The 12,489-nt window shown below is 38.4% G+C and overlaps 1 protein-coding gene across 1 annotated transcript in view; it reads left to right on the top strand.

Moving 5' to 3' along the window:
• Window positions 1-1,532, top strand: part of LOC136846988 (uncharacterized) — a 1,694-nt gene extending 162 nt beyond the window's left edge. The window contains exon 1 of the mRNA XM_067118239.1: window positions 1-1,532. This exon is cut by the window's left edge and continues 162 nt beyond it. Within this exon, the coding sequence (XP_066974340.1) occupies window positions 185-991 (807 nt within the window). The 5' untranslated portion in view covers window positions 1-184 and the 3' untranslated portion in view covers window positions 992-1,532.
• The last annotated feature ends 10,957 nt before the right edge of the window (window positions 1,533-12,489 follow it).

Consider the following 12,489-nt stretch of genomic DNA (forward strand, 5'->3'; position numbering starts at 1 on the left):
CAGTGAGGTTTTCTTCAGAGGGAACTAAAGGATCCATTGAGTGGAAGCTTCGTGAAACGTCTCTCTCGTATATTTTCTGTGGTCAAGAGGTCATTTTTAAAACGGACAGGAACAGTTATCCTAAACTGTGATTTGTGATTAAGAAAGAAGAGAAAAACGGTAGTGGTGTTCAAAGGGTGTTATTATGGCCATGGATACAAGAGTGTACCGTTGGAGGAATCCGCCGTCATTTAGCGATTTGTGTGCCGATGATTTCAATGGTTTAATAAGAAGTGATCTAGCCCAGAACGAATACTTGGAAGCATACAGTGACGGGTGCGACACCCCCTGTGGCAGTCCTGGTAGTGTAGAGGCACCCGCTAGCCCCGCCCATCAGCATTATATGAACGTCACGCCTACACCGGTTTACACTGACCTTTCTTCGCCCGCTCCTCCGAATAACTACATCGCGGGCAACTACTACGGCAGTGAGAACCAAAGTTATTACCCTTCAGTCGAAAGTGCTAGAGGAACGTCCTTCGTCCAGCCGGGAGCTTTTGAATTTCAAGATTCTGTAGCAGCCGTCAGTGAAAAAGCCAACCCACCCTTTACGCCTGTCAATTACGAGAACTTCTGGCCAAATGGCGGCTCCCTCCACAATCCGCTGACGGGCGTGGCCGATGGTGGAATGTACCCCGCGTCCGGTGGACCTCAAAAAATGGAGACTCGGACGGAGACGCTGATTCATTCCCAGGGGATCTTCGATAGGAAGCCACTAAGGATCCGGAGAAGGCAACAGAAGCACGTGAATTCCGACATCAAGAGAAAACGGAGGCTGCAGGCGAACGCCCGCGAACGAAGGAGAATGAACGGCCTGAACAGCGCCTTCGAGAGGTTGCGAGAGGTGGTGCCAGCTCTCGGGAACGACAGGAAGCTCTCCAAATTTGAAACGCTGCAGATGGCGCAGACCTACATCACTGCCCTCTCCGAACTCCTGAAGAGGGATACATGAGAGAATATAATATTTATGTGTACGAGTTTTACTTGTCTTCATTTCCTCTTCAGAACTTCATTTCACACGCACTTTGTTTTAATTATGTTCTGTTCGTTGTCTTTCTCTACACATGTCTGTTAAGAAGGGACCGAATTTCTTCTGTGGCAGTGTTAGATTACTTTACGTCTACTTTACTTCTAAATATATACAAATATTAATGGAAGGTTACTAGTCAAAATCTTCCGAATTAGCAATGCAAATTAGTCCAGTCCAGACAAAAAGTCCATTCACATACTACATTTATTTATAACCACTGTTCAGAACATGCAATTTCTTATGTTAGATTTTATCTTTAACATTCCTGTATGATATAATTTATCCAGAATTCTCATTTTGCATATATACCTCAGTATTTTAAAAGGCACGATGGTTATTGCTACTCCTGTGCAAATGTCACATACTTGTTTTTTTATGACCCACCAGTATTAGTTTATAAGAATCCTAATCTGTGATATGTTGTGTAAGTGTATTGTTAATATTGTTATTGTTGATTGTGAAATAAAACATTTGAAAGTTTGAAAATATTTTGCTTCTTCCTTTCTTTATATTTTTTCAGTAATCATGAATTACACCCCTGGTGCTGTGTGAATTACATAACATTATTATAAAATCAAAGATTACTATAAAATCAAAGATTACTATCACAAGAGGAAAAGTGGAAATTTGCAGCCATGAAATTAGAAAACTTTGGTGAAAGTAGCATACTTTTACTGCCGTCTCTCAGCCGCCGTGCTTAACAATACAACGTAACCTGAAATATTAAAATGATTAAGACAAAAAATAATTTACCCAACGCTGCGGAAAAATGTTCACATCAGATGATATTGTCTTATAAAGGGGGAGATAATAGCCCTTTAAGAAAAGGTATCATAAAAAAAAAGTACCCTGTACAAAGTATTAAAAATAAGAAATTGCTCAAAACGAGATCATCAGCCGTTGAATCTAGCCGTTGAATTAATAACTTTGAGTTTCATGTATTAAGCAGCAAGTCATGAGAAGATTTTTCTGAAAGGTAAATGTTCTTTAGGCAAAATTTGAGGCTTAATTTCATTGGTAACAATTTATATTCTGTTTATTCTGTATATTCAATCGCTATATACAGTACCTTGTCTTAAGAAATGAGATCGAATTCCCTGTATGTACGTGAAGATCACATCTCCTGCACATTAGAGGAAAATCGCTTCTGCTTCGAAATAGTGGAAGGTCGTTTTCGCTACAAAGTAGAGGAATAAGAGTCCAGAGCATTAAATTCCACTGTCTGGATGAAGAGGAAATCAAGCAATAGAAAACGAAAGCAGAATATATTATAATACAGAGGTAACAAAACATTCCCCAGAAACAAAAGGCACAGTACCACGTGACTGACGAATATAGAAAAAGAAAAATAGTCATAAGACCCCACAGTAATGAAAAAAGCAAGACGCATTACCCAGAGAAAAATCCGATCGAGGTACTCTTTAACCGGGATCATAATAAGTGGCAAGGAGAGGGTTATAGCCATGGTCATTAACTCCCAATTAAGAGCAGGTTATGGCGAGTAAGAGCGACGCCAAGAGGTCAATAGAAATAAAAAGAAGAAAAAATAGGCTCCAGTGAAGAGTCATAAAGCCCTTAATTCGGACCGTGGAAACTTGCCCCGGGAGATTCTACCGGATGCTCTCGAAGGTATCCGTCTTCCCCACGATTCTCAACTCTCTCTCTCTCTCTCTCTCTCTCTCTCTCTCTCTCTCTCTCTCTCTCTCTCTCTCTCTCTCTCTCTCATACATAACATCACTTTCTCTTGAGCATCGGGGCTCTGATGTCACTCTCATCCTTAAAAGAAACTTGTGATCTTATGAAATCAGTTGTTTTTGACAATTCACGTTATTCACATTCTCTGAAAGCAGCATTACCTTGACATCAGATAAGTGAGACGAAAGACTTTTGTTTAAGGGTAGATCAGAGATCTGATAAACAAGTAACGATGCATGATTTATGTAAGAGTTAGAAATGTAAAAAATTTGATGCGAGAAGGTTCCACAGAAGGAAATGTTTTTCAGAGTCATTCTTACTCACAGATGCAGTTTATTTTCCTACCCATTTCCTACCCATCTACTTAATAGATATTACCCATGTATGTATGTTTTCTTGAGTTCACTTTCTCGGGAGGCTTATTTGTCAAAAGCCAACCCGCACCATAAAAAAATAGACTAAAATCCACTCATAAGCATTAGCTGTCCGTAATTCTCCTGTTAATTATGATAATATCAGTTTCAGCCTAATTGGTAATTAATAGTCCTTTATAGGCTTGTTAACGTAACATTCTAATCGCTGTCAGAATTTTCAGTTTGTTTATATATATATATATATATATATATATATATATATATATATATATATATATATATATATATATATATATACATATATATATATATATATATATATATATATATATATATATATATATATATATATATATATATATATATATATATATATATATATATATATATATATATATATATATATATATATATATATATATATATATGTATGTATGTATATATATATATATATATATATATATATATATATATATATATATATGTATATATATATATGTATGTATATATATATATATATATATATATATATATATATATATATATATATATATATATATATATATATATATATATATATATATATAATGAAGTGTCAAGGAGCAATTGCCACCTGGCTGATACATCCTCATCATCTTTGTTGGCCTTCATAAAGAGAATGATCATATCTACGTTCGACATACCCGGATGTTTACACAGTTCTCCATACGTGCTACTAGCATGTTTCGAACAGCGTTTTTCTCTTGCATCCCGCTACAGAACGTGACAGACGCGTGCTACCAACGTTGCAGTTCTTGTTGCCTGCGCTAATATTGAAGAATGTGAGAGGCAGTTCTTGAACTGTTATTAGATTAAATTTTCGTAAGAAGGAATTTATTTGTCAGTTTTTTTTTATTATATATTTGTCCATGATTCTTTAATCTGTTTTGAATCTTGTCGTTTTTCTTATATATCTCATATTTTTCGTATCACTGATTTTTTTTAAAGGTTACGTTTCCTTTCTATTTCGGTCTGTTGGATTAACTGTTCGGGTTAAAACAGCACCAGTGGCACACACACATAGGATGAGTTTAGCTTTTTTTTCTGTTTTGATTAACTGGATTAATTATTTGTCTTGAGACATCACCCAGATAGATTGAGAGAGAGAGAGAGAGAGAGAGAGAGAGAGAGAGAGAGAGAGAGAGAGAGAGAGAGAGAGAGAGAGAGAGCAATATAACTCGACTCTCTGTAACGGAGTGTCGCCCAACAATAGAGTCGTGCTGCCTGAATTAGCGTGTGTGAGTCTTAGTTGAGCCATGTAAATACAAAAATCCCTCTATTTGCATTACAATGCGAGCCTACTGTGCTTCTCACAAAAGCCAAATACAACCTTCCATTGTCCCCCTTTACGTTTATAGTGATAGCTGGGGCAATTAGACAATAAAACGGAACAAAAGGACGAACCCAAGGAGATGAAAGTAGTTATAGAGGGTGAAACAATCGAGCCGTTTTCCACTGGCATTGTCTACGGGAGACCGACATGGGCATCGAGTGATACCCTCGGATTACTAAGAAATACTTTTTGATGCCCGGGAGAGGGAGGAAAAAATGGAAGATGCCGATAGGAGTAATCCTACCACCCTAGCCCCCTTGGGTGGGGTGTGGGTTCCCAAGAATGATGTTATTCCTCCAGCAGGGAAGGGTGGGGCGAGGGTTCTCCTGTATGGGGTAGTCCTCCTGCGCCCTTTCGTACTCGGAGTGGGGCGGGGTGGGGGTAGGGTTCTACGGAGTGTAAAACCACTGTTCAACCCCGACTGAATCGCTTCCAGATGACCGAACAAAAGAGTTTTATATGACCCTTCCAGTCATACTCATTTACTCGATTGGCTGTCATAATGATGATGCTGATGATGATGTTGACGGTTGGTATCTGGAATCCCGAATATAAAGACTTTTATTTGTGTATCGGTGACTTTTATGGCGTAAATGAATCCAGCGAGCGATTTCAATAGTTTTATGACGTTGTCGACGAAGACAACACCTCTTTTTTTATTAATGAATTTCTGTAAAAAAATTCTAAAGTTTAATTCGTTTAGTATGTTGATCAATGATTGCTTTGTGCTCATGAACACTTATAGAATGAAAAAATTACAGTCTCTAAAGAGTTAATCAGTATTCCTCAGTGCTGCTTGCATTATAGTTTCTTGCAAGGATTTTTTTTTTTTTACGAATCATTCGTTTATATCAGATGTCTGCATCCAACTTATTTCGTTGTTATTTGATATTCAGTTGTACCTTTGATATTATAAGAAATTTTTTACACTAATTTTACAGTTAACAAACATATTTAAGCAATAAATGAAGTAATGAACTCGAGATGGGTTGGGTCCAGAATCAATGAACGTACCCAAGGAACACGTTAGGTAATGAGCCATAGAAAGTAACCAAGTTATTAACATGTATAGGTAAAAAGTCAGGTAAGGAGGCCAAGTAGAACTACTCCATGAACTTATTTAGCTAACAAGTTTAGTAACAAAACTAAGAAGCCAAATTAATTAACAAAACTAAGAAGCCAAATTAATTAACTTACTGAAACGACAAACGAGACAGTAGTTCATCACTCCGCATGTTCATAAAACATTTCGTCGACTGAATTTAATTGAAATACGCGTAACAGCCAGTGTAATGTCAGGGTATACAAGATCTTTGTGATTAAAGTATCCTGCTCTTTTATTGGGGTTGTAGGAACACTTGAGCTTAACCACCTCCTTTTAGAGGAAGATGTCAGTGCATGAATTGTTTTTCGTCGAAAATAAAAACTTTTTTGTCCAAAATTCTGTTGCATGTTTGTTTGATACGTGATGAATTTTATGAAGAAAGACTGTGATAAGGAAATTTGGATAAATCTCATTAGAAAACTCATAAAACAGATAAATTAGCTTGATGTAATATTGGAGGAAAGACAGACCAACTTTAAGGAATATAAGGGACTGTTAAAGTAAACAGCAACAGCAAAGTAAGATGTCCAAGAAAATTAAGAAACCGGTGTAGTGTTAACGACAAAGGCGGAGAGAACATTCAAGACAAGGAAATGCTTCAAGCATAAGTGGAATCGTGAGCTATCTGGTATTTTATCTAATATTTTTCATTATTGAACGTCACATTTTGAAGCGTAAGTATAGCCCTTGTTTCCATTTTAGAAATCATTTTCTCTGAAAGATGCTTATCGAGGAATGAGACTAATTAGTGAGAGACCAAAAGAAAATGGTAATGAACATGAACCTGGCGAATAGCTTTTAGCCTAATGTCAAGTTTCTCGGCTCAAGGCATTCTGAGACTGAGACGATGCCATTGCAGTGAAACTTAGGAAAGTGAATGAAGATAATGGATTCCTGTTTAGCATATCTTGGACTAAGTTGCTGGTAGCTAATGGTGTATACTCCTGTATCAAGGATTTAATGTTAGACTGGGTGTTTTGTTTGAAGAAGTTTTTAGAGTTGTGAGAAAGACAGGTGCTGATTCGAAGAGCGGACAAGAATAGTCCTGAACAGAAAATGAAGATACGAAAGTTTGAGAGATGAGTAATGGTTTTTAATGATCGTTAACATCATTAACACAGAACATGATGAAATTTGACAGGTTTAATGTTTCAGAAATATGGAGGCGACTGAGCAGAGATGTGATTGTTAACACTGCTATCACGTGAAGTAAAGTAACAACTTAAAAATATACCGTGGAAAGGTTGTTGGCGATAGAAATGAATGGATAAATAAAGAAGACACTACAGTTCAAGACGAAGTAGGTAGCTATAAAGAATACCTAGAATTATAGATGGCAACGGAGACTAAAGTACATATATATCAAAAGCTTAGGGTAGGGTGGGTGTTCCTCTCGAATTTGCTGAAATCAGGAAAACAGAAAAGGATCTAAAGATGGAAATGAAAACGGTATGGTTTAAGATCGAAATGTAAGACACTGGTCATGGGGTAAAGAAATATTTTTGGGAGGTTGAATAATGGGACACAGGTTTAGTCAGTGAAGTCGAATTTAATAAGAGGAAATACAATGACAAGGACGGCCAGAGAATTGCGCACAGAGAGATCCAACGGAGACGAAGAGAAGCAAGAGGAAACTCATTCTAAACCACAGACACACACACACACACACACACAAATACTAAGGGATAACCTCCGTTGATACATTCTGAGAGAGAGAGAGAGAGAGAGAGAGAGAGAGAGAGAGAGAGAGAGAGAGAGAGAGAGAGATTTCTGAGTTATCTGTTTTTTTGGGAGATGGGGGACTGCTTGCCCTATTACTATTTAAATTAATATATGAGAGAGAGAGAGAATTATCCATTTCTAGGGAGAGGGGGGGACTGCTTGCCCCTATTACTGTTTAAATTAATATAGCAGAGAGAGAGAGAGAGAGAGAGAGAGAGAGAGAGAGAGAGAGAGAGAGAGAGAGCTATTTTTGAATTATCCATTTTTAGGGAGAGGGGGACTGCTTGCCCTATTACTGTTCTGTTTCTCTCTTATGATATATTAATTTAAACAGTAATAGGGCAAACAGTCCCCCCCTCTCCCTAGAAATGGATAATTCAAAAATAGCTCTCTCTCTCTCTCTCTCTCTCTCTCTCTCTCTCTCTCTCTCTCTCTCTCTCTCATGCTATATTAATTTAAACAGTAATAGGGGCAAGCAGTCCCCTCTCCCTAAAAATGGATAATTCAAAAATAGCTCCCTCCTCTCTCTCTCTCTCTCTCTCTCTCTCTCTCTCTCTCTCTCTCTCTCTCTCTCTCATGCTATATTAATTTAAACAGTAATAGGGCAAGCAGTCCCCCTCTCCCTAAAAATGGATAATTCAAAAATAGCTCTCTCTCTCTCTCTCTCTCTCTCTCTCTCTCTCTCTCTCTCTCTCTCTCTCTCTCTCTCTCTCTCTCTCATGCTATATTAATTTAAACAGTAATAGGGCAAGCAGTCCCCTCTCCTAGAAATGGATAATTCAAAATAGCTCTCTCTCTCTCTCTCTCTCTCTCTCTCTCTCTTCTCTTTCTCTCTCTCTCTCTCTCTCTCTCTCTCTCTCTCTCTCTTATGATATATTAATTTAGAGAGAGAGAGAGAGAGAGAGAGAGAGAGAGAGAGAGAGAGAGAGAGAGAGAGCTACTTTTGAATTATCCATTTCTAGGAGAAGGGGACTGCTTGCCCTATTACTATTTAAATTAATATATGAGAGAGAGAGAGAGAGAGAGAGAGAGAGAGAGAGAGAGAGAGAGAGAGAGAGAGAGAGAGCTATTTTTGAATTATCCATTTTTAGGAGAGGGGACTGCTTGCCCTATTACTGTTCTGTTTAAATTAATATATCATAAGAGAGAGAGAGAGAGAGAGAGAGAGAGAGAGAGAGAGAGAGAGAGAGAGAGAGAGAGCTATTTTTTGAATTATCCATTTCTAGGGAGGGGGACTGCTTGCCCTATTACTGTTCTGTTTCTCTTATGATATATTAATTTAAACAGTAATAGGGCAAGCAGTCCCCACCTCTCCCTAGAAATGGATAATTCAAAAATAGCTCTCTCTCTCTCTCTCTCTCTCTCTCTCTCTCTCTCTCTCTCTCTCTCTCTCTCTCTCTCTCTCTCTCTCTCATGCTATATTAATTTAAACAGTAATAGGGCAAGCAGTCCCCTCTCCCTAAAAATGCATAATTCAAAAATAGCTCTCTCTCTCTCTCTCTCTCTCTCTCTCTCTCTCTCTCTCTCTCTCTCTCTCTCTCATGCTATATTAATTTAAACATTAATAGGGCAAGCAGTCCCCCTCTCCCTAAAAATGGATAATTCAAAATAGCTCTCTCTCTCTCTCTCTCTCTCTCTCTCTCTCTCTCTCTCTCTCTCTCTCTCTCTCTCTTATGATATATTAATTTAGAGAGAGAGAGAGAGAGAGAGAGAGAGAGAGAGAGCTATTTTTGAATCATAAGAGAGAGAGAGAGAGAGAGAGAGAGAGAGAGAGAGAGAGAGAGAGAGAGAGAGCTATTTTTGAATTATCCATTTCTAGGGAGAAGGGGACTGCTTGCCCTATTACTGTTTAAATTAATATAGCATGAGAGAGAGAGAGAGAGAGAGAAATTGAATTATCCATTTTTAGGGAGGGGGGGACTGCTTGCCCTATTACTATTTAATTAATATAGCATGAGAGAGAGAGAGAGAGAGAGAGAGAGAGAGAGAGAGAGAGAGAGAGAGAATCATAAATGGTTAAATGATTTTAACCCCTTGGATTGAGGACTACGACGTCGAGGCCCTCTTCTTTTGACAGTATACATTTTGACGTGGCTATGAACATTCATGTCCATTGATTTCTCTCTCTCTCTCTCTCTCTCTCTCTCTCTCTCTCTCTCTCTCTCTCTCCATCCTAGCTGCGACCACAGCAGTCGACTATCAGTTAAGAACCCAGTTCATTGTTTGGGTCAAGAGCCGCGTACTGGGTTTTAAGGATCACGTACATCCATCCATACTCGTCCGGGTGGAGAATCGAACACGTGTCTCTCAGTTTGTCAGCGCCCTTACCATTGCCCCACGAGGCAAGAGGAGACAGACAGACAGAGACGACACAGACGTTTATATTAGCTTTTTATCGGGAAACTTATTCAGAGTTACATGCATTACGTTTTCTGTCAAAAGTAACATGTATTGTTATAGTGCTGAGCAAATCGTCTTAGATTAGGCTAAGCAGAGATAAAGGATTAAAAAAAAGAGAGAGGATGAAGGTATTCTTGCTTTAATAGCCTCACTATATAGTTGCTTGGTAATATTACAGGGAAGATCCAAAATAGTATAATATTAGGCTCGTAGTCTTTCCGGTATTTATTTTTCTGTTTAGTTAATTCCCATGACTTTCTATCCCTTCTGGCCATTCCTTAGGAACTTCATAAAGCAGCTATTTCAGTATCTAGTTTTCCCAATACCAGGCCATAGGCGGGAAAAATCCAACGCTCTTTCATAATGTTTCATTTTTCTTGACTCTGACACGACGTTAACCGCAGCAACGACAGGACATCACGGAAGCAATCGCCAATCATGAGATAGCTTCCAAGGCGCCTCGAGGACTCCCTACGTCACGCTTACCATGAGAATGCATTCTGGATCTTGTTAATTCAACACCGCCCACCTCCACCGCCCGCACTCCCCATCCCCTGTACCACTCCCCGAGAGAGGGTTCTAGAAAGAACCACAACCCAAAACCGGCTGATTTTTTTTCTTTTTTTATACTCTCGAATGCCTTGCATGTTCTTCGGCGCCTCCTCTTTCGTGCTTCGCCCGATACTATGGCTGTGATCGGTGCTACGGGTCACTTTGAATATTCATTTCTGTATCATAATCGTTAGTTGCGTTGCTTAGGAACGACCGCTGTTCCTCCTCCGACGGATCCTTAGGGAATGAGCAGCGACGGCTGAATGTTGTCAGGAATAAAAGATATGCATCGTGTTATGACTGACAAACGTTGATTTCTAAAACGCTAATTCAAGAGATTCATTCATGTCATATTAACATCCCTTCTAATCTAGGAGGTTTCAAGAACTGGAGAAAAAAGCCCACCCATTTTTCTTTTCATTTCTCATTCTGAATTAAGGACTTTTATGCTAAACGACTTGCCGATTTGCTGAAGGCGAGTACTGGTAATTCCTGACTACCTGCGCTGTAACGATTATCAAATGACAGCTGCTTGAAGCGTTACGGACCAAATCGTGCATGAGCGAGTGCTTTTTGATGGTATCTAGCACGCCGACTTCTGTGCTTGGAAATAATACTAATTTCTGTCGCTTCTCTTCTGATGATGCTTAATACTGCAGGAGATTCATAGTCAGGAGTGGCATTACTCCTCTCGCCTCCTGCGTTAGCAGTCGCAAATTATCCGTTTCGGGTTCTATGATAAAGACGTTCCCGTGTCTAACCTGGAACTCTCAAGTTACCTTGTAGTACCCGAGTTTTAACAGAATGTTATGTGCAAAATATGATTCGTTTCCTAGTATGAACTGCCATGTATATTGTTATAAATCATACAGATTAATTATGCAAGAAGTCTGCTTCTGAAAAGATTCATCACTCCACATTTCGGTTAAGAATTTTTGACTCACCAGAAGTCCTTGCCTATCGTTGAAACTAATACAGACTTGTATTGTCATGTCATTGTACGCATGGCTTACTGTATAATAAGTAATTATCTTTACATTTTGCAATCCTTTCAGTTTGGCTTCGTAGTTTTTTCCAAGCTTTTCTGTTGTAGATATTCTCATTAATCGTAATAACTTTATTAAGAAAAAAAAAATAGTTTTCATGCCACTTTCCTGAAGTAACCTTTAACATCTTTTGTACAGTATCTGCAGCTCATATATTTCGTTATTACCGCACGTTAAATAATATATTGTATTGTACATTAGGAAAAGGAAATGGAAATCTTTACCAAGAATTTTAGGTAACAGTTATCAGACTTTCCTTGCGACACCAGTTTGTAAAAATCAGTCAGTCTCGTATCTGATGTGATAGAATTTAAAAATGAACCAGTGCTAACATGAAATCCTTTTATTTAACATATGTTCGTACTGACTTCTTCTAGAAAAAATCTAGAATAACTAATTTCTCCAGTATATCCTCATGTAGTGAGATTTGGATAAAATGCAATATTTTGAATTGTATTTCTTCTTCGTTATTTATTTTTTACTAACTGCATTCCCCTCTGCTTAGGAAAGAGAAAATTGTGAAAGCGGAGACGAATGCATTTCTTGGGTAATCTCTGTACGCCTCTGTGCTTACCAGACAGAACATTCTGTTATTGATTTTCCATCTGTCTCTTCTCATGAGGCAGGATAATCCGAAGACTGATCCAGCATACTCGAAGAACGGAACGTTAAATAGAACGTAACTTAATTTCATATGTGTTCTGGGTGAAGTGATGCTCTAATGATGTTTACTATCGCCATCCGTCATGTTTATGACCGTCAAAGACAGAGAGAAAAAAATGTAAGGTTGCATATGGCTTCATCTGACGATCGTACCTTCACATATGCTGCTGATTATTCCAAATCATTATTGCTATGGGACCATAAAATTTAACTTTCCACCAGAGCAGACCAGCGCTCGTAAACAGTGGTCGATCCGTTGAGTGGAAGACCAGATTTGCCGAGGCGCTTGGAATAGAGGTCTGTTGATTGGACGTTTTGGAAAGGAAATAAAAAAGGAAAATTAATTCATGTTTCGTTGGTTAGATTACAAGGATTTTAAGTAGCCAACATATAATGGCTACTTAAAGCTCTTGTTCCTAGTCTTTCAAACCATCATCCGTTGGAGGTCTGGCCAACACCTATCTGCTGCCAGGGGACCAAACCAAAACTTG

Source organism: Macrobrachium rosenbergii, chromosome 16 (genome assembly GCF_040412425.1).
Source record: "Macrobrachium rosenbergii isolate ZJJX-2024 chromosome 16, ASM4041242v1, whole genome shotgun sequence".
Taxonomy (NCBI): Eukaryota; Metazoa; Arthropoda; class Malacostraca; order Decapoda; family Palaemonidae; genus Macrobrachium; species Macrobrachium rosenbergii.